Source organism: Lampetra fluviatilis, chromosome 33, assembly GCF_964198595.1.
Source record: "Lampetra fluviatilis chromosome 33, kcLamFluv1.1, whole genome shotgun sequence".
Classification (NCBI taxonomy): Eukaryota; Metazoa; Chordata; class Hyperoartia; order Petromyzontiformes; family Petromyzontidae; genus Lampetra; species Lampetra fluviatilis.
The window spans coordinates 6,191,871-6,213,657 of NC_136307.1; the positions used below are offsets into that span (position 1 = coordinate 6,191,871).

Sequence of the window (21,787 nt, forward strand, 5' to 3'; positions counted from 1 at the left end):
CTAACCTCCGATTACCACGGTTGGCTTCATACGGTGAGAAATAAGCTCGACAAAACAACAACAATCGCCAGGCTAGGTGCACTTTTAAGGCCACTTGAAGCGTCGAACGCCCGCTGGCAAGACGTCACGGGACAGACCCAGGGTGCCATGAGTTGACTGACAGAGATACACACGCACACACCGCATTACATGGGGCCTGTTAACGAGTTGATCAAACGGCCGCTTGGTGATCCGATTCGCCCCAATGTTGGTGATATGAAGACACCGGCGCGTTTATGGTATAACCAAAACAACAAAAAACATCGGACCAAATGTATTTTTTTTTGTCAGCGCAATGAGTGGGGCACGTATAGGACACGAACCAGGCGAGGCTGGTAGGTGACCAGGCGTGTGACGCGATTCATCCTTGCACAGTCTGAATACTATTTAGGGTGACAAAGCGAATCGCTTCTGCCGTGCAGAATCGCTATATTTAGCCGCCTTTTGGCATTGGCGGTATAATTAGAAAGGACACGGAGCTGCTATTAATTCAGTTGACGCTGCTCCCATTCTCGACACTGCAATGCCCGCCTCCACGTGTGCTGCACAATTGCTTCACCGAGATGTGATCCGGAGTTCCATTTTGGGCTTCCGCGGATTTCTTTCCACCCGATTTTACCGCCTCCCTCCCCCACCGATATGTATTTACCTATTTCACCTTTATTTAAGCAGGTAATAAAGCTCTTTTTGCGATGGGTACCTGGCAAGAAGTCAGCAAAAAGAAATCACCACACACACAAAGCGCCCGCCACGAAAGTTAAAGCGTCAATTGTCAAATTTGTACTGAAAATAGTCACAATCGGTCGGCCGATTCGTTATAAAAGTTAGAAGTGTGTCCGTTTTTGTTGTTGTTGTTGAGCACAGGGCACTTCTAAACTCAGTTGGCATTCCTGAGCCAGCAAGGGAAATTACAAATTCCTGTGGCTTAGGCCTGTTTTCCCCTTAATTTAGCACGACGACAGACAACTGTCGATCCCGCACCACAAATTGGTGCAGCCTCGCCATATGTGGGCACTCGATTGACCGAGCCCCTGAGGGATGGTGATGGTGGTGGGGAGCGGTGGTGTAGCGGTCAGGGCGCTGTGCTGCGCTGCAAACCCGGCGACCAGAGTTCGATTCGCGCTCACGGCAAACATCAGTGACGATTATCTGAACGGGTCCTGGGCCCCCTCCCCCCCTAGGTCGACTCATCCTCAAATGTGTAAATCGCTGCTGGAGAGACATAGGTGGTCGGGCGTGGTGCTGGTCACCCACCCACCACATCGTATGCCACCGTACTGGACTTCACAGGTGCTCGTTGACAGCACTTGCCCCAACAGTCTGTTAAGGCTAGACGGGGGATCTTTGGTGGTGGTGCAGTGCTGAGATAACCGATCAGGATTTAAACTCATGTCCTTGCGGCCTTGAGCGCTCTTCTACACACGAATCCCATCCTTGTTGCTATTTTTGTGCTGCAGAACGTACATTGAGCAAACGCTGATGCACTTAGACCTCTGCTGCCCAGTTTACGTGAGCCGTGTAGTAGATACGACGCGCGCGGCTGTCCCGGTGGTGCGTTTCCATATCTTGTTTGTCAACTCGAGTTGCTCATGAATTGAGTTTGACATTAATTGTTTTATTTTGATTTAAAGCTTTCGTGACTGCAGGGATTCATCTTCTTGGTTCTTTCGGTAAAGTCACGTAGAAGGGAAGTAATACAATAATAAAAACAAAACATAATCAAATAATTCTCACGACGTTTCGGCCACAACGCAAGCAGCCGTCCTCAGGTGAAGACCAGGTCTGTCGGGGAGACAGTCTGACGCTGTCTCCCCAACAGACCAGGACGGCTGCTTGCGTTGTGGCCGAAACGTCATGAGAATTATTTTATTATGTTTTATTTTTATTATTTTATTACTTTCCTTCTACGTGACTTTACCGAAAGAACCAAGAAGATTAATTGTTTTTTTACACCGATGATCCCGTTGAGCCAGTTTCCCAACTATTTTCGAGGCGAGATCCGTGGCGGTGCGTGAGTACAGCAACGAACGCAGAAGAAGATCCCTCGGGTTTTGATCTTCCACTGAGTCTCACGGTCCACCCTAAATCGCATCCACTGCACAAACAATGGCAGTAGATGTGGATTACCCGATGCGCAAATGGAAATTAAAAACTCTCCAGTAGTGTGCGACTGTGGTCATCCAGAACAGACCGTACAACGTATAACGACGCAATGCCCCATCGACAAATACGACGGAGACATCACAGCGATACGCTCCGCTGCTCCTGAAGTGGTTGGCTGGCTTGACCACCTGAATATTAAATTGTAGATGCAGAGCAACAACCATCAGCCGTACGCAAGAAGAATAAAAATCAGCACTGCAACAACAAAATAAATCCAAAAACATTCAATATTGCAGAGAACGAGTACATGGTTCCTTAAGAAATTGGCGCTGCGGTCCAAATCCTCTGGGTCCGATATCGCCTGGCCTGCATGCTGCACGTCACCAAACAACTCTGTTACTCTCAGAAACGTTCATAGGCGGGTGGGAAATATTCTTGGACTTTTTTTTTAAATGACAAATCGTTCTGGGAAAGTATTACTCAGAAATGTGATTGTGTTACAGAGCCACCCAACTCGCGTGATTTTCACCGCAGATCGTGGAAACGCCACCGTTTTTTTTGTCAACTTGAATTTGTCCTTCAATCCCAGTTGTCTAAACCGGTAGGCATCCCACTCAGAGCCCATCCCGCAATCGGATCTGTAAATAACAAGAAGGAAAAAAAAACCTAGCATGACAGAAAAAAATTGCGCAGGCTGAAAAACCCTTAACGTTTCCAAAGACAACAACAGCATACAAAAAAATCTCAAAGCCTCTGTGCATTGTGCAAAAGCAACAACAACCCTAACGTTTCTAAAGACAACAACAACAACAACAACCCTAACGTTTCTAAAGACAACAACAACAGCATACAAAACAAATCCCACATCCTCTGTGCATTTTGCAACAGCAACAACAACAAAAAACAAAACCGTCAGCAGTTCCTGAAGAATTGCATTGTGGTACTCTCTCGTCTTGGATCACCATCGAAGTAAAAATGTGAGCAGATGTTAGCATCGACTGGCAGCAGCAGGAGGGCGACAGAAATAGCTGTCGTCTGGTTTCAACGTTATTAGGTCTCATCAGTACAGTATCGTCAACCGATGCTCAACGCTGCCAGGTCCGCTTATGGGAAAGAACACGTTTGGAGTCCACACTTTGGGCCCCCCCCCTCTCTCGGCTACTGCCACAAATAACGAGGAAAACGCAAAGTGACATCCAGTAGCAGCTACCGGAGTCGGAATGTTTAGCCCCGTTGTAAATTATCTGCACGAAACGGTTATCCAGAGGCTAAATAAACATCACACTTAGTTTTGAAGCGGAGCAAACGTTTTGACTTCTCGGCGCAGTTTATTTAAACAAGGCACATTAAATAAACACAAGCGAAGGTTTCGTGTGTGTGTGTGTTCACGTCGCTCGTGTTCAGTTAAAAGAAAAGCCGTTGCCGAGTCTGCATGAGATTGTAGCGAATGTGCGGTGAGATATTGTACGTTTGGATGAGCTTGAAATAGTTCAGTCGGTGAAACATGCCTGAGGGCTCACAGAGCCAAACTAAGGCATGGCAGCACGCGTGCGCGCGCGCGCGTGTGTGTGTGTGTGCAAACGCAGCCCAGTTTCGAATCCGTGGTCACCCCAGTGGCAATTAGTATCCGAACATGGTTTGGGCCCATCCTAGATCCACAACAATTTTAATTCGTAATTGGGGAGTCAAACGTCCGTGGGTTTAAAGGTCGTGTATTTATTCCTGAATGTTTTGACCCTATTGGTGTGTTACGAATCCATATGCTGGTGTGTACTGATGTTCTTTCCCAGGTCTCCCTTGAAAGTGTCTTTTCATCTCTAGGATTTCACCTGGTTTAAATTGAGGACCTATGCGCCTGTTTGAACTGTGCTGACCACCGCACCCCATGCACCGCACACTGTGCAAACCTTAAGAGGTGCTTGCTAACAGCGCTTGCCCTCAAAAGTCTACCGAGCTAAACTGGAGGATCATCTGTGAGCGAGCTGTGCTCGGAAGAATAGTGTGCAGAGATATAGCCCGTCGTGTGTGCGTATGTGAATGTGAGAAAGCACGTGTCTGTGTGTGTGAGAGAGAGAGAGAGAGGGGGTAGGAGGAGGGCAGAGGTGTGTCCAAACATGGGCCGTGATCTGTGCGTTGGTGAGTGCCCGTCTGCCCATGAATGGTTCCCCTGTGAACGCAATGCCTCCTGCCAAATTTGGGCAGGCCGGAGTGTCTGTGCCGGCCAAGAGAGAGAGAGGGGGGGAGTGGAGGGAGGGAGAGGAAGGGAGGCGAAGAAGACGAGATAGAGAGAGTGTGTAGGGCCACCAGCATGGACTGTCCACATTCTCAACCCCCCGGTCCTCTCCTCCGACCCCGACTTTCCCAGCCCTGTGCTTTTTACCCTCCTCCATCTCCCCTTTGCGCACCTCTGTGTGTGTGTGCGGCTGCTGCTGGCCTTAATAGGTGCTCGCTAACAGCGGCCTCCCCCAGAGGTCTACTCGGCTAAAATGGGGAATATTTTGCCCGTACGTTTGGTCAACTGCGCCGTATTATGACCAGGGCTCAATTTCAGCCGAGTCGATCCGAGTCCGCGACCGGATAATATTTCCGCACCCGGCACACCACATCAAGTATACAGTGCGCTATGGATGTGGCTATTAGTCACATGCCTTCTGTAGTCTACCAACTATCCAGAATATATTCAGCGAGATCCTAAGCCCTGTGTACGATGCAGGAAATTAGGTTTAAAGTCATTTATTGAACATAACCAATCCAATTATCTCTCATTCTGTCAATGATCCAGTTACTATACGTAACACAGCAGTGCTACTAACTTTACGTTGATACATCTAATAAATATAGAACATAACGAGTAGTCGATGTAACTCGAATGGTGTTCGAAGTGGGCTGGAAACACTAGAATATAGTTGAGTCTATGCTTATCATAGGTGAACGAAAATGCAATTAATTATATTTTGAAATTTGGGCCCTGCCATTAATTAAATTGACCGCTTACCCTGGTTCTGTTTATTTTCTCCTTTCATAACTTTCAATACACGGCGCATAGGGATGAAATGCGCCTTTCAAATGTAAATGATTAGTATTGAGTACGGAGGTTGATTGGTTTGACTCACGGGGCAGGGTCCAGCAGAATGTTCTCCATGGCTTTGAGTCTCGTTCTCAAACACTCACAAATAATCACGATTCCCATTAACTAGCGAACCAAGTAACTCGCCTCCCATGGAGTGCGACGCTAAAGGGGTGAGAGTGGCTGAAGGCCGTTACGAATTCAGCATCACTCATCACCCACGATCGATCCACTGCTGCATGGAGGGCCTCCCCAAAGCCGGTGCCACCTTTTGTGACGCTGCGTGTGAACGACTTTCGTTGTTACTCAGTCGAGGTCCTCTCGGACGCGTTCCAGTCTTCAGTTGCCACTCCGCTATTCTTCTTTACCATCGTCCCACGACCCTTCTGGCCGTGACGTGCCCTGTCCATACCCCACTATTTTTTTTGTTTCATAGCAAAACGATGCCATTCACCCGCGCATGTTTTCTGATCCAGGCGGTCCCCCGTTCCGTCTCGCAGTGTAATTCCAAGCCGTGCCTCTCTTCAACGCTTCTGTGGGCACTTTTCAGTTTTTCGTTCTGAAATGTGTCGTTGCCAGAGGTCGCAACCGGGTACCCGATACCCGTACCCTACCCGATACCCGGCTACTCGTACCCGGCCGGGTACCCGGCCGGGTACGGGTACGGGTAGCCGTTTGCGACCCTGGTGCGGCCGGGTACGGGTAGGTCGTGAGTCACTGGTGAGTAACCGTTTGTCACTCATTTCGGGTAGGGTACGGGTAGGGAACGGGTATCCGTACCCGACCGGACACGGGTACCCATTTGCGACCCTGGTGCGGCCGGGTACGGGTACCGGTAAGGAATCAAAACCCGTTTGCGACCTCTGGTCGTTGCCGATCGCGTGAGAGCGCGTAGCACCCACTGAGCGTGGGCGTATGATTCACAAACATAATAATTGAGTGAAAAATACATAATTTAAAACAATAAATAAATGTTAACGGCTACTAGTATTTCTTTTTTACAAAGCTCTTTGGTCTATGGTCTCTTTATCTAAGATTTGATCTGTCTGGGTAAATCTCGGCTGCCATAGCTATCACGATTATCGTTATTTAATCACTATGGAACTATTCATCCTTCCAGAGATGTAACTGTGACAGTTCAGGATCACATTTCAAGAATCGATTATTTTGTTTTATTAAACGAATGTGAATTACAGCATCGCTAAGAAGTCTTTCGCGAGCCCCACTACAACACACACGAGTCTAAAAACATCGATGATGAAGGCGGTTGAGCACAGATGTTGGTCTCATATAAGTGCAGTACAATAATGGCATTTTTCAACTGCAATGGATTTGTGTTTGCTGGTCAGCCCTCTGCTGACCACCACCACCACCATCACACAGCACAGTTGTATAATGGTTCAACGGAGTCACGATGGGCCGCAGATTGTAGCTTCAATCTCATTATTGTAAATATAAATGTGTTGCTTTTGCGCCGCGTTCTATTGTTTGGCACGGTTATTTTAAGTCAGCCCTTTGCTCTTTATGTTTTAACTCAGGTCTCTGTTGAAAGAAAAACGGTCCCCAGTGGGCTCTTGATCATCTATATTCATCATATAAATTCCGTTTGCCAATCCACCGCTGGATGAGGGCCACCTCATTCCGTTAAGGTCGTGTGGGTTTATCTGACCATACTACACCATGCTAGTCACCGCGGGTTGATGATGGAAGTGTGGCAGGTACATGAACCACGTATCATCTTGTTGCTCTGGCATATACTGCCCACAGCGCCTACAAATGCGCACGGCGGCGGTTACCCATTCAAGCACTGCACAGGCTCAACACCGCTTAGCTTGTGTGACCACATCCCGGGTGAATTGGTCACATTCAGCGAGTCGGTTCAATGGGCGTTTTAAAGCAACTGGGGCTGTTCCAAAGTTTTGAGACTATCTGGCAGGAGTACTGATGTAAACAATTTTATTACAACTTTTTTTTTCTCAGCCAAGGCCCACTCAGCTATACAGCTCCCTTTTCAGAAGTGACCTGGCCACAAATGAAAAGTCAACCAAGTGGCGTTACCACGCGGAAATGTCTCGCAGCCAAATACTCGAGACGCATGTTGATGGAAGGAAAACATCGGAGTACCCGGAAAAAAAATCCACGCGATCACGGGGAGAACGTGAAAACTCCAAATATACAGGAATAAGGATCGGGATCGAACCCACGGACCTCCTGTATACGAGGCGAGGTAGTTAACATCTCGCCACCGCGGCGGCCCATATTTGGGTGAGGCGCCCCACTGTGTGGGCCCCCAACGCCTTCAAACTAAACCGGAAGTATTAGATCAGACACCGTGACGTCGAAGCGCGAGGCCCCCCATAGTGCGGGGCCCGGGGCGGTCTCCCCGATTCGCCGTGCACGCTTGGGAGACGGCTCTGCCGTCAGCTGTCTTTTTCTTCTTTTGGGATATCCACGATGCCATCTGTGTACTCCCTTAAAAACACACTCTTGAGATCACAAAGTTTCAAGTGTGAATGCACAACATAATTGCGTGTAAGATAATATTGTTATGATTTACTTTTTTTATTGAAACATTTGCAATTGGTAATTGGTAAACCTTTGCAACCGCTGTTGTCTGTTGGCCGAGTTACCCTTGACAACGAGCCGCGTGTAGCTCATTGAATGAATGGGCTTTACTCAAACAATACACTTCTGAACTTTTGGCTTTTACCTGCTCTTATAATGGACATTTCATGATCATCATCATCAACCATTCGCCTATTCATTACAGTGACTCTTTCATTAGCATTTAACGAGTCGATGTGTCCTCATGCTTGACGAATCGCTTCAAGGAGGTCCTCCTCGTGGAACAACGCGAAGGAGGACATCGTCGACGCCAACTCGCGGGGGAGAGGACTCTTGCGCAGGATCGTCCCAGGCGGAGGAAGAAGTCTACGGCAAGGATCTCAGCGCTGGGAAAACCTTGCAACGGGAGGAGGAAAGGCAGGGAAGTGGTACTGTAGAAACAGCAGCGTGTTCGCAGGGTCAGAATCAACGATCCACCGGGCCACCTCGGAGAGACGCGGCGGCCGAACTGCGACTACAGATGGCTGTTGATTTCATGATCAGCCCCATCGGCCATCCTCGGACCCGCGGATAAGACACTGGTGGAAGAGAACCGTCACTCGGCTGAGACGGATTGCCCAAGGATGCAAGAGTCGATCGGTTGCATTTTGTTCATTCACTTGATTAGGAAGCCACTGGAGTTATGCATTTTTAAATCATCTAGATTGAAAACGAATTTCTTTAGAACTGCTTTTTATGCTTAGTTTGTTGTCCTTCCTCTGAACCCTTCCCAGTTGCATGGCTGGCTACGTACGGTGTGAAAGAAGTTCAACATACATACAACCTGCACACTCAGATCTTAATGTCTCCGCTTAGCATCTCAGGGAAGCCATTGAATGGATATTCCATTTAATTGGGTTCTGCGTGGAAGACCTCCGTACCACACATATGGAGCGATGAAATCAGCTCGTGCGCGGGAGACTGGCTAACCATGCTGGTTTATGCTCCTTGATGAGGTCAGCAAGGTCATACGATACGTTCCATGTCCTAGAACTTATGGCCACATCGCACCGTGTCCTGTAAGAATTCGGTTAAGTGCTGTCCATTCAACCATCAAAGGCGGTCACCGCATCGCGCTGCGCTTTCAGATGCGCTTCTGCGGCCGTCTGGAACGTTCTTGCTTCCGATGTTAGGAAGCCACGGGAGCTATGCGCTTTTAAATCATCTAGATTGACAAACTCATTTATCTAGAACTGATGTTAAATGTTAAGTTGTCCTTCCCCCGCAACTCCGATTAGCACGGTAGGCCACGTACGATGCAAAAGAAGTTCTACATACATACATAGAACAAGCAAGGGGTCCTCTGCTGTTGGGTCAGTGATGGTCAGGCGTTGGTTCTTGACGTTTCATGCGTCCCACGATTCCGTCCATCTGGATAATGGGTTGGTGCCAGTTGCGTGCCTAACCAGACGTCCCATTGATCGGCTTTTCCCATCACACGAAGTCAAAAAGAATGGAACATCAAGAGGTCCATGGTTGTTGGCACGGTGGTCGTGGGGGCTTGTGGCCCCGAGATGGGGGCGGAGAGTTGGTAGTTGGAGCGAGGGGGTGTGGGAAGATACAGCTGGGTTTGGGAACGAGGGGGGGGGGGGCAGGTGGAGGCAGCTGGGTGGGTGTGTGGGTGGGTGGGTGTGTGGGTGGGTGTGTGGGTGGGTGGGTTTGGAGAGGGTTGGGCTGACAGGGTGGTATCTTGCTCTCTTCGTCCACCGCGTTGGCTCCCTATAAAACCTGGACCCCGGCGGTCAACCGGTCACTACTGCCCGCGCGGTCCATCAAGGCCCCACATTTTGCAATCAGCCACTCGGTGAGTGAAATCACACACACACACACGTGTGTGTCTGCACACAACCCATCTCACACACACGCCAACACACATCCACCCATCACACACACACCTATATGCACATCACACACACACGTGCAATAACACACGTGCACACACCCGGTACCACTGCACCGACGGTTAACAAGTAGCATTGTGTCCTATTGGGTGACAGGGATAAGGAATTGCATGCATAATGGCTCTCGCTTAAATGCCACCACATCTCAATGAGCCTCACACCCCATGCACGTCTGATTGTAACCATTCCACGGTGATTAAATACATGGCACGAACATTGATTGATTCAATGGGTTATTGTTTGTGAAATGTGTTAGAATGAAATGGATAGTTGCAGTCATAAAAGCTTCAGTTGATTCACAATAGTTATGCCGGCAGTAATTAAATTGTGGCATCAGCAATGTGGCAGCGATAGGCAATGAACGTAGATGACGCCGATGCTACTGGTGCGATTTATGATGATAATTGCAATGAAGGTGGTCATTTCAAAAATACAAATGTTGTGATGGCACGTATAACAAAACGTAAAAATTCGATCGCGATAAGTTGTGATTCTATGCAGTAAAGTGACTTACAGCAACCAGCATTTAAATGAATTGTTTAATTGGTTGTTTTCGCTAAACACAGCGACTGTACTTGAATCTAAATCTGTAATCTATGATTTAAATGACGAATTCGATTATGCGAATATGATTAAATAAAGTGGCACAGTATAATGTACTACCTCTACAAGAATTAAGACGCTGTCATTTGAACATTTAAATAACTTTAGTTAAGTTAACATAATCCTTCCTCGATCCACTGCTGGATGAAGGCCTCCCATGCCGTGTATGTCATGAGGATTTGTTTGACCATACTTCACCACTCCGGTCAGTGTGGGTTGGTGACAGCAGTGGTGGAGGCGAAGATGCAGGAAGGGCTTTAGATGCCACTCAGAATGGTGGCCGTGGCAGCGAATCAAATTCGCTATTCAGATTCGTAACACAATGCGCGCTAGCCGCTGTACCACCACTCTCTTAGGAGGAGAAATACATGTAAAATGTTTAATGATATAAAAATGCAACGTAGAGCCGGTAGCACTGTTCCAAAAACGGATCTGATATCTCATGGCTCTCTGGAGACCTGCACGTAGCTGATGAAGCCCTATTAGGAGTTGGCAACATTATTTTTAGCGTCCAGTCTTCAATTATCCCTCGCGGATTCATTTCAGCCGGCTCTGTCCGGGACGGTGGCCCGAGACAACAACAACAAAAAATCGTGTTGCACTCGGCACACCACATCCAGTAGGAGAGGATACCTTCTGCTATGGCTCGTGGCCACTTTGCTGTCACGTGCCTGCTCCAGAGGTCCATAGCGTGCAGCGAACGCGGGGAATTATTCAATGAGAACCGGCTCCCTTGACCCAGCATCCGCGAGTGAATTCAGTATCGTATCGTCGTCAATAAGTCGTTGAATTCAATCGCTCGTTCAATCACTTAATCGGATTTAATTCAATTATCCTGTTCTTTTGTAGACCCCGGGTGGGGAATCTCCCTGAGATACGTCTGTGATTTAGAGGACCGTCGTGAAATACCGTCATAAGTCATACTAAATAGCAACATTGATGGAAGAATGTGAATTAAGTTTACAACATGAAACTTAAAAAAAAAATTGTTAAAATGTTCTTCAACAAAATGCGTTCATTATTGATGTTGTTGAACTAACATTGAGATGATTGATGAATAATTATGTCAACCCACTGCTGGATGAAGACATCCCGACGCTGTGCCAGTCGTGGGTGTTGTTAACCATACTTCACCACACTGGACATTGCCGGTTGGGGTAGTGGGGGGAGGGAGGCCCAGGACCAGTTCAGCTCTCACTTGCCACTGATGTTATCCGTGACCGGAAATCGAACTCATAAAATTTCCATAATCTGTCATGGCGCAGCACGCTGACCGCTGCGCCACCGCTCCTCCGTGGCACATGCAGAACTTTAACGAGAGACAAATATTTGTTAATAAAAAAACAAGTAAGTTCCGTCTATGATCCCACATCCTTTGCTACCCGCCTTCACACCAAACGACCGGCGCGAACGGCACGGCGTGAGAAGGAAGCCTTTATCCAGCAGTGGATCGAACAGGGTGCCGCGGATTTTCTTGGGTTTATTATTTAATTTGGACCACAAATCCTGTGGCGCACAGCTGTTAGAGCCGTCACAATAGAAGAGGGGGGGTGTGCCCCCCCCCCAATACATCCACTCGCCCCCACTCAGCAACGTTCACATCAAGCACCATGGTACTCATTTAAGGCTGAGATGACCTCGTGGCACGCCCAGGATAAGTTTCCGATTCCAATTTCCACTTACGTTACCTATGTCTGGGAATTGAACACTCCGCTGATTCACACACATACAAGAATTTAATACTTACACACGCCAATATTCACACATACTCCGATACTCACACGAACACATACTCAAATTCTCACACACACACACACCAAAACTCAAACACACACCGTGTTTCTCTCATTCACACTCCAATACTGTCGTACATCCTCTAACTTACACACACTTACTCTGATACTTAAACACCCCAACAAATAACACACACACACCGATACAGCACTCACACACACACCAACTACTCAGACACACGCACACCAAATAACAATACACACACACTGACTCCGATACTCAGACACACACACACACCAACTACACAGACACGCACACCAACTAACAATACACACACACTCACTCCGATACTCACACACACACACACCAACTACACAGACACACACACCAACTAACAATACACACACACTCACTCCGATACTCACACACACACACACCAACTACACAGACACGCACACCAACTAACAATACACACACACTCACTCCGATACTCACACACGCACACCAACTAACAATACACACACACTCACTCCGATACTCAGACACACACACACCAGCTACACAGACACGCACACCAACTAACAATACACACACACTTACTCCGATACTCACACACGCACACCAACTAACAATACACACACTCACTCCGATACTCACACACACACCAACTAACAATACACACACACTCCGATACTCACACACACACACACACTCTCTGTCTCACACACACACTCAATTGTCTCTCTCTCCCTGCCCCCCTCTCCGTGTGCCCCCCCCTCCCCTCCCCACCCGTCTCGAGCAGGTGTCGTGACCTGTCCAGAAGTCAGCCATGTGTGACGACGAGGAGACCACCGCACTCGTGTGCGACAACGGCTCGGGTCTGTGCAAGGCCGGGTTCGCCGGAGACGATGCCCCCCGCGCCGTCTTCCCCTCCATCGTGGGCCGGCCCCGCCACCAGGTCAGTCCCCCCCCCCCCCATGCCTCTCACACCGAATCCCTGAATTCTCCATCGCCCCTATCGATTGCCACCGCACCCACCCACACGCTCACACCTCCAACCGGCCCCACTCCACACAACGCCACCCACGTCGAACGTAACTACCCCCGCCCACTGCAGCCCCCCATCCTCCCATCAATGCCACCAACTCCGCTGTAAATTCCCACCTACCCCCCCCCACTCGCGACATATGCCACCCACACACATCTATCCAAACCACCCCCTCCCCGCCACTCCAGCCCCCCCTCCTCCCACCCTCACCACCCCCTCCATCAATTCCACATGCCCCCATCACCAACCCAACCTCCACCCCGCCGCCATCCACCACGGAACAATTCCATAGCCTCCACCAGCATCCTCCACCATCCACCAGCCGTCAATGCAATCTGACCCGATTGCCCCCCAACTCTCTCCCATCATCTAACCTTCACCACCCCATCTGCCACCCCCACCCACCCTCCCCGCCACCCACCACCCATCAATCAACACTACGTAACACCTAAATACGTGCATTAAATAGAACATGCGATTATTGTAACATTGTAGCATCATCATCATATTATTGTAACATCATCATATTATTGTAACATCATCATATTATCGTAACATCATATTATTATTGTAACATCATCATATTATCGTAACATCATATTATTGTAGCATCATCATCATATTATTGTAACATCATCATATTCATCAGCAATGGTGAATGACCCTTCTGCAAACGAAAAATTGCCTTGAGAGTCAGTCTCGGTTTATTTTGTGTCGGTATCGTTCTTCCTGGCTTAAATAAATGATGTTTTAGTAGTCGCATCATTGTCACATAAAAGTGGGGTGGGGGAAATGGCTAAATGTCAATGACATAACCAGACACAACACGCCTCCTGACCGTTTCTGTCGCACCACGTAACAAGTAAAAGTTTAGGGGTTTTTTTTCCCACCAAATCAATCATCCACGCGGCCTTCTGGGAGTGCATCCGAATGATAATTTAGTGTTAAAAAATATCAACGGGCTCTCTAATCTGATACTAATTCAAAATCATGATCCAACTTCCCAGAACGGTTTGATTTGCAACCAAAAGTGTAAATAATGTGTTGCATAACAGGCACATTTAATGATAATGACGACGACGACGACATTGATGATGATAATATGGCATTGTGAATCGTCAATCTGCTCCAGAGGAGACCGACTTAGAGCGCCGATTTTACATGCTTGCCTTACATGCTCCGACTGCTCGCGATTCCAAAATTAGCCGACGTTTCTCAACGTCCCTTTATAAGGGAGTAAGAAGGCAACTGCATATGTAGCTGTCAATCACCAGTCCCCCCCCCACTACCTCCCACATCTCGTCCCCCATAACCCGAGCCCACTCCCCCATCCTCACCCGCTCTGTCACCCACCCATCAACTCCGCCCCCCCCCCCTTCTCACCCCCAATAATGATGCAATTCCCTTGACCTCCCTGTTTTAGCTTTACAATCCGTGGTACTGTCGAGGCAAGAGCCTTTAGCGAGCACCTGTTGCCGGCAAGGGATATCAATAGAAGCCACGTGGATGAACTGTGCGTGTGCACATTTTCACCGATGATCGGCAAGACCGGCGAATACCTGCTCGCAGTTGCGGGTGTCGGGGTACCGTGATTACACGCTCGCCCGGTGATCGTCAACCAGCGATGAGACCGATCGCACCGGCGCCGATGTGGAGCCACACTGACGATTCCCACCAATCCCGGGTCCGATACCCAGTTCAACAAGGCGCCCGTAACGCTGTCGCGAGGCTAAGCGGTGGGCAATAAAGGGGGGCAGTGCTGCAGCAATCAATTGTTGTTGCTCCACATCCATGAGCCCACGTCTTCGTCAACTCGGAACTGACCGAGAGTGGTGAAGTATGGTCATATAGCCCCCCCCCTACTCGTCCGAGAGGGGCTGTAAGCGATATTGTTGGGGGTAATCACCCAGTTGGCCTCGAGGCAGAAAGTCACCAGCTGAGAGATTGATACCTTACATTAAAAAAAGATGAAACCAACGGTGGAGTTGGCACGTGGCCTCACTGCCACACGCACGTGTCGACTTGTAAGGGCTGGTAGCTCGAGAAGGGACAGCCACCCGCCCTTAAGTGACCTTTTACCACCACGCTCACTCCCCCAACCCCCGTCCTCCCCACTCCGCCCCCCAGAACTAAAATTATCCCTGACCCCCACAGCTGTCTCTACCCACCCACCCTCCACTCCCTCCACACCCCCAATTGGAATTATTCACGTCCTGAGAAGACTATGGCGCAAAGGGGCACCACCACTTGCAGACAGAAGCGCGTTTCTACTTTTCCATATCGCGCGCTCCAGATGATGCAGGGTCTTGAGCACACACACATATATATGTGTGCTTATACATTTCACACGTGGCAAGTGGAATGATGAAACGCGAGCATGCGAAGGGGACAGGACAGAGAGATCAGCAAATCTATTTTTGCTGCACTGCCCCCCTCTCAACCCCTTGCTAACGGGTGCTGTAAACTACAAAAGTGAAATGTCATCAACATCTCAAAAGCACGGGGAGTACTTGGCAACACGTCTCAGGGAGTTGAGCACACTGACCAAATGATGTCCGTAATACTCAATTACATAGAGTATTCATAATTATATTGAGCATTTAAAAGCGTTAATAGGGAAACGTCTCACGGAATTTCGAGACTCGCTTTCAGAAGGGGCGCCCGCATTGTAAATACACGATCAATGTGGAATTCGTTTAACGAGCTTATAGCTCTGCAGATGAGACCCAGAAGGTCGAGACCTGGTCCAGAGTTTCATGACTTGGTCCGGCAAGCCTGTTCCGGCTGATGGGCTAAAACATAAATCTTATTCGTGCGTTCCGACGCGGAACAGAGTTCTGCGCGTATCGTTATTTAATTTCGATGCGGAGTAATTCTCGACCCGGGGATAGGTCGCATCACGCGGCGAACAGCCCCCGCGCGGTGCGACGGGTTGGACACTTGAATTGTTGTACCGTACTGCCACCTCCTGGCCGCTTGATGATGCATAATTGTCAGGACCGAATGTCACGACGTTGAATGACAATTCGGTATTTTTGGATAAGCCCCTTCGTGTAGAGTGTTAAGACCGTGCGGACCAATGGATACACTAACAGAAATAAAACAATTTCATTAACCAGGTAAAGCCCACTGAGCTGTTAGCTCGTTTACAGAGGCGACCTGGCTACACGTGACGATGGGTCATCAAAGAGGCTGATACCATCATCATAGTCACACGTGGGGATTTAGAGCAGCACCAAAATAATCTAAACGCGCGTTGATTCTAAATGCGGAGGGCGTCGAAACCGGAGGAAAAAAATCCACGCGAGCAGCACGGGGAGAGAGAGAGAGCGAGAACACGCGATCCTCAAATATACAACAGGTATCGTCAGGGTCCGGGTTCGAACCCAATAACCGTCCTGCGTACCGGGCGCAGGAGAATAACATCGCGTGAATCACCGCTGCTCCTCTTGAACGTTCTAAGTAAAAACTCTGTGTGTTTGTTGTTTCTCCTCCTTCCTCCTCTTGTGGTGCGCAGGGTGTGATGGTGGGTATGGGTCAGAAGGACTCGTACGTGGGTGACGAGGCGCAGAGCAAGCGCGGTATCCTCACCCTCAAGTACCCCATCGAGCACGGCATCATCACCAACTGGGACGACATGGAGAAGATCTGGCACCACACCTTCTACAACGAGCTGCGCGTGGCCCCCGAGGAGCACCCCACCCTGCTCACAGAGGCCCCCCTCAACCCCAAGGCCAATCGTGAAAAGATGACCCAGATCATGTTTGAGACCTTCAACGTGCCCGCCATGTACGTGGCCATCCAGGCCGTGTTGTCCCTGTACGCGTCCGGCCGTACCACCGGTGAGACGACGCTTCACTCATCTTTGTTGACGCCAATGCTTACAATTGCTTCAAAATTCTCGTCTATGCGTTTGCACGGTACCGAGGCTTTCGCCGCCGATATTATGATTCGAAAATAGTTTATTTTGGGTCAGATCTTCGTGTGGGTACAATGTCGAGTTGTTTCTTATAACTCTCCACCGCCCGGCAGGGCCAATCGATTCGCGTTGTCACGGGGGGGGTGGGGAGTAAATGTGTCAATTGATTTGCTTTTTCAGAAAAAGCGGCGGAGCGGGGTTCAAAAGCGAGCACGATTTAGACAATTGCGTACGACGTTTCACTGGAGATTACAACTAGCACCAGCATCATCATCATCAGGTGTTCGTAAGAAGCAGCAGGGTGGCGGACTTGTGCGGTGCTGACGGGTCGCTTGTCACCTGTGCGCAGGCATCGTGCTGGACTCCGGTGACGGTGTGACCCACAACGTGCCCATCTACGAGGGTTACGCCCTGCCCCACGCCATCATGCGCCTTGACCTGGCCGGTCGCGACCTCACCGACTACCTGATGAAGATCCTGACTGAGCGCGGATACTCTTTCGTCACCACCGGTGAGATCCTCATCGTCATCATCGTCGTCGTCGTCGTGATCATCACTGGATTAAATTACATAATCGTTAACTTGATGAACATCGTCATTATCATCATCATCGTTTCAATAGATTTCACTGTCATTGGGGTAAAACATCGTCATCATTGGCTGAGATGACATCATTATCCTCGTCTTAATGGACATACGCAGTAGTTCAATATACAGTACATCATCGCGACTATAATTATTAGATGAAGACTCATCATTATTATTAATCCAATAATCGCCACTCATTTGTGTGCTTGCGTGTATACACGTGCGCGTATCCCGGTGCATGTCTGTGTTTGTGTGTCTGTGCGTATATGCACACACGCGTGTGTGTCTACACGCGTCTGTCGGTGTCTTTGTATGTTTGTCTGAAACCGCACGTGCGAGGCAGTGGGTGTTTGTCCACGCGTCCGACTTCATGTATTTCTGTTCGTCCGTCTTGATGTAAATCATTGACACCCCTGTTTCACTCTCACCACCGCCACTACGATCATCATAATTGCCACCACTGCAATTCTCATCATTACCATCACCACCACTATCATCATTTCCACCACCACTATCATCATTACCACCACCACCACCACCACTATCATCATTACCACCACCACCACCACTATCATCATCATCATTACCACCACCGCCGCCGTCCCTGTTCCTCCCCCGCAGCCGAGCGTGAGATCGTGCGTGACATCAAGGAGAAGCTGTGCTACGTGGCCCTGGACTTCGAGAACGAGATGGCGACCGCCGCCACCTCCTCTTCCCTGGAGAAGAGCTACGAGCTTCCCGACGGGCAGGTCATCACCATCGGCAACGAGCGCTTCCGCTGCCCGGAGACGCTCTTCCAGCCCTCATTCATCGGTCAGTGGCCACGCACTCGCTCGCTCGTTCGTTCTTCGTTGTAAACCCTCGCTCATTAGTCAGTGACCCGCTGTTTTTTTCATTGAGTCAATCACCCGTTCATCATCGTGGTAATTATGTATTTGGTATACATCAGCATCGATTCAATGTCCATAATGACCGAAACAAAATGTGTCACCAATTGTGGATTCTTCATGATCACGATCAATTACTTTGCAATCATCGTTATCATGATCAATTACATTGCCGTCATATGCTGAATATTCATCGTCATCAGAATGTTGATGATAGAAATTTAACTTCATTGATCATCATTATGGATATCAATGCTGTGCTCACGCAGCACCACGGATCTCCCGTGGAAACAGCCGGGTAACTGGCGAAACGAGACCATCATCCATGTAACAAATCAAAATAAACTCAAACTATTGGCTATAGGATGGATACCAGGCGGCCCGTTTCGTATTGCAGTGCGCTATCCACTGTGCCACTGCTCTCCGCACACAGACGTATACAAAAACAAAAAACCCGTATAGCCTGAACAGGCTCTTGGGGCAAGTGCTGTTAGCGAGCACCTATAGAAAGCCGACACGAAACGATGGGTGGTCAACATCACGCTCGGCCGGCTTTGTCTCCCTAGTAGCGACATTTATAGATCTATCAGGCACTCACCTGAGGCTGATTCGTCCTAGGGGTGGCCTTGGACTGGTTCAGATCATTAATCTCTGCTGTTGTTTGCCATGAATTAACCGCTAGTCGACCGCCCCCCATAGCCAACACACACACAGTGGTGATCGTGTAGGTAGGTGGCAGGTTTTGCTGGGTTATTGGTGGTCGTGATTGTTAATCGTATGCTCGCGCACACACACACACACAACGCAATCGCACGCACACACAGGCATGGAGTCCGCGGGTATCCATGAGACCACCTACAACTCCATCATGAAGTGCGACATCGACATCCGCAAGGACCTGTACGCCAACAACGTGCTGTCCGGTGGCACCACCATGTACCCGGGTATCGCTGACCGCATGCAGAAGGAGATCACCGCCCTGGCGCCCAGCACCATGAAGATCAAGGTGAGAGATGAGCAGCGTTGCAGAAACAGAAACTGAACATTTATAATACGAAATAAAGGCGGTTTGTAATCTAGTAGTGTGAAGTTTTGTTGAACCAGGTGAGAGCTCAAGAGATCAGGATGAGTCTAACTTATAAGCGACCCGGGGCAATATGGATGTGGCGTGATAACAATTTGCGTAACAGCGTCTCGGTGACTCTTCCGGCTGGCATTCACCACCGGCGGCGCTACTACGACATCTCGTACTCCCACTCAGTCGCCATCGGTGGCTTCATCCAGCAGTTGATTAACACAAGAGCTGTAGAGTGCCATTGTAATTAACATTAATTGATATTTCCTCGCATCCCTCTGTATCCACACATCGCGCTCTGTCTCCCTGTGCCGGTATTTCTTAACCTCTTTCCTCCTCGAGCACCGCGTCCCCATCCCCCCCCTGTCCTCGTGTCCCCATGTCCCGTGTCTCCTCTCCCCCACTCTGTGTGCCGTATCTCTCTTCTCCCCGTGTCCCCATGCCCCGGCGTTTCCTTGTTCCTCTCTCCCTCCCCCCTCTCTCACCTTCCTCTTTCTTAGCCTCCCCGTCTCTCCGTTTCCCCATGTCCCGTGTCTCCTCTCCCCCACTCTGCGTGCCGTATCTCTCTTCTCCCCGTGTCCCTCCGTTGCTCCCGTCCACCCCGTGCACTCCCCCAGCCTCCACCCCAAGCCCCGACCTGATCGCGACTCACCTCTCTCTCCCATCGTGCGTCTCTTCCCCCGAAACCTCAGATCATCGCTCCTCCCGAGCGCAAGTACTCCGTCTGGATCGGAGGCTCCATCCTGGCGTCGCTGTCCACCTTCCAGCAGATGTGGATCACCAAGCAGGAGTACGACGAGGCGGGTCCATCCATCGTCCATCGCAAGTGCTTCTAAAGGAATCGAACCCAGACCTTTGCTCCTTGGGGGTTGCAGGCGGCTAGCCGTGTGCGTTCCTCTCATCCGTGTGTGTGTGCATGCGTGCATGCATTCACTCATCCATTGCTTCTACACGTGCATTTATGTGTGTGTCATACGTTATACACTACACACACATATATTATGTGTGTGATATACAGAATGGTGGTGTACTTATGTACATCTGCCCATATATAATATATGCATAGGGACCTTTGTAATACATACCTCTCAGCATACATATGGGTGCGTGTAGTGTTTCAATTATGTGATTCCAGGGAGAGACACCTTTCCCTAAATTATAATGTACTATAGCACAAAGAGATCTTGGGAAAGACATCTTCCCATATGCATAAATAGTATATCTTGTGTATACGTAGAAATCTGAATACAGGTGCTTTCATAGATGTATACACACACATAAATACACCTCTTAACCTGGAGGTAGCCGTATATAGGTACGCGGAGAGAGATATTTTACACGATGTACACACACACATTGGCACACAGAGATATCTGATATCGGAGCTATGGGTATTCGTTGCCGATGAGAGCCACGTGTCAGACTCATCGGCATCGTCACATACACGGCCGCCACCACGCCTGCTCCTCCCCATTGCAGTTAAGGTTGCGGTGTCAAAACAACATCGTTTAAAACTACATAGAAAGCATTAAAAAACAGCAACAGAGATTAAAAAAACATCAATCTCTAGACAACATCGTAACGTATCCACGCGTGGAGGAAAAAAAAACGAATCAAGCGAAAACTTCAGGTGAACTGATAACGACGACGACGTTGATGACAATAAAATAATTATTAATCATCACGATCAGTGTCATCACTCTTTGGGGACATCGTCAACAACGACTTATACATGCGCGCGCTGCGCTGTGCTGTGCCACACACACACAACGCACGCGCGTCACATCTACAGACTCAATGCTGTTGAGCTGCAGGTGCTATGTAAAAAATTAATAATATAAGCAGCAGTCCACGCTATATGCGACGAGATACCTATGCTTGACCCCAGCGTTGTGTGGTCGGGTATATGAGTTTTCCACGCTGAGTCCAAGAGCGTGTTTAATTGTTCAATGTGGCCAAGATGCATCACCAAGGGCTGCCGGTAACTGTTATAACAGAGGACCCGAAATGTTCAAGTTGTCGAGCGCGGGGCTGCGACAGAACGCGGTGTAGGGTTCTGCAAATAAACCCGACCTTCTGGTTACAACCCTCGTGTCGGGGTGTGTATGTGTGTGTATGTGCGCGCCTGTGTGACGCTCACAACAACGAGCGGAGCGCCGGGTGGATAAAGCACAGCAAGTTGGCACAGTAGGAGGGGGCACAGGTGGTGCATCAGACAG

General features: G+C 49.2%; 1 protein-coding gene across 1 annotated transcript; it reads left to right on the plus strand.

The window, feature by feature from the left end:
- The first annotated feature begins 9,535 nt into the window (after positions 1-9,535).
- On the plus strand, positions 9,536-21,654 carry LOC144943991 (actin, alpha cardiac muscle 2). The gene is made up of 7 exons (XM_078871938.1): positions 9,536-9,617; positions 12,854-13,009; positions 16,617-16,941; positions 17,368-17,529; positions 18,228-18,419; positions 19,318-19,499; positions 20,261-21,654. Exons 2-7 carry the CDS (start codon positions 12,881-12,883, stop codon positions 20,402-20,404), a joined length of 1,134 nt encoding a protein of 377 aa, XP_078728064.1. The 5' UTR covers positions 9,536-9,617; positions 12,854-12,880; the 3' UTR covers positions 20,405-21,654.
- Positions 21,655-21,787: the final 133 nt, after the last annotated feature.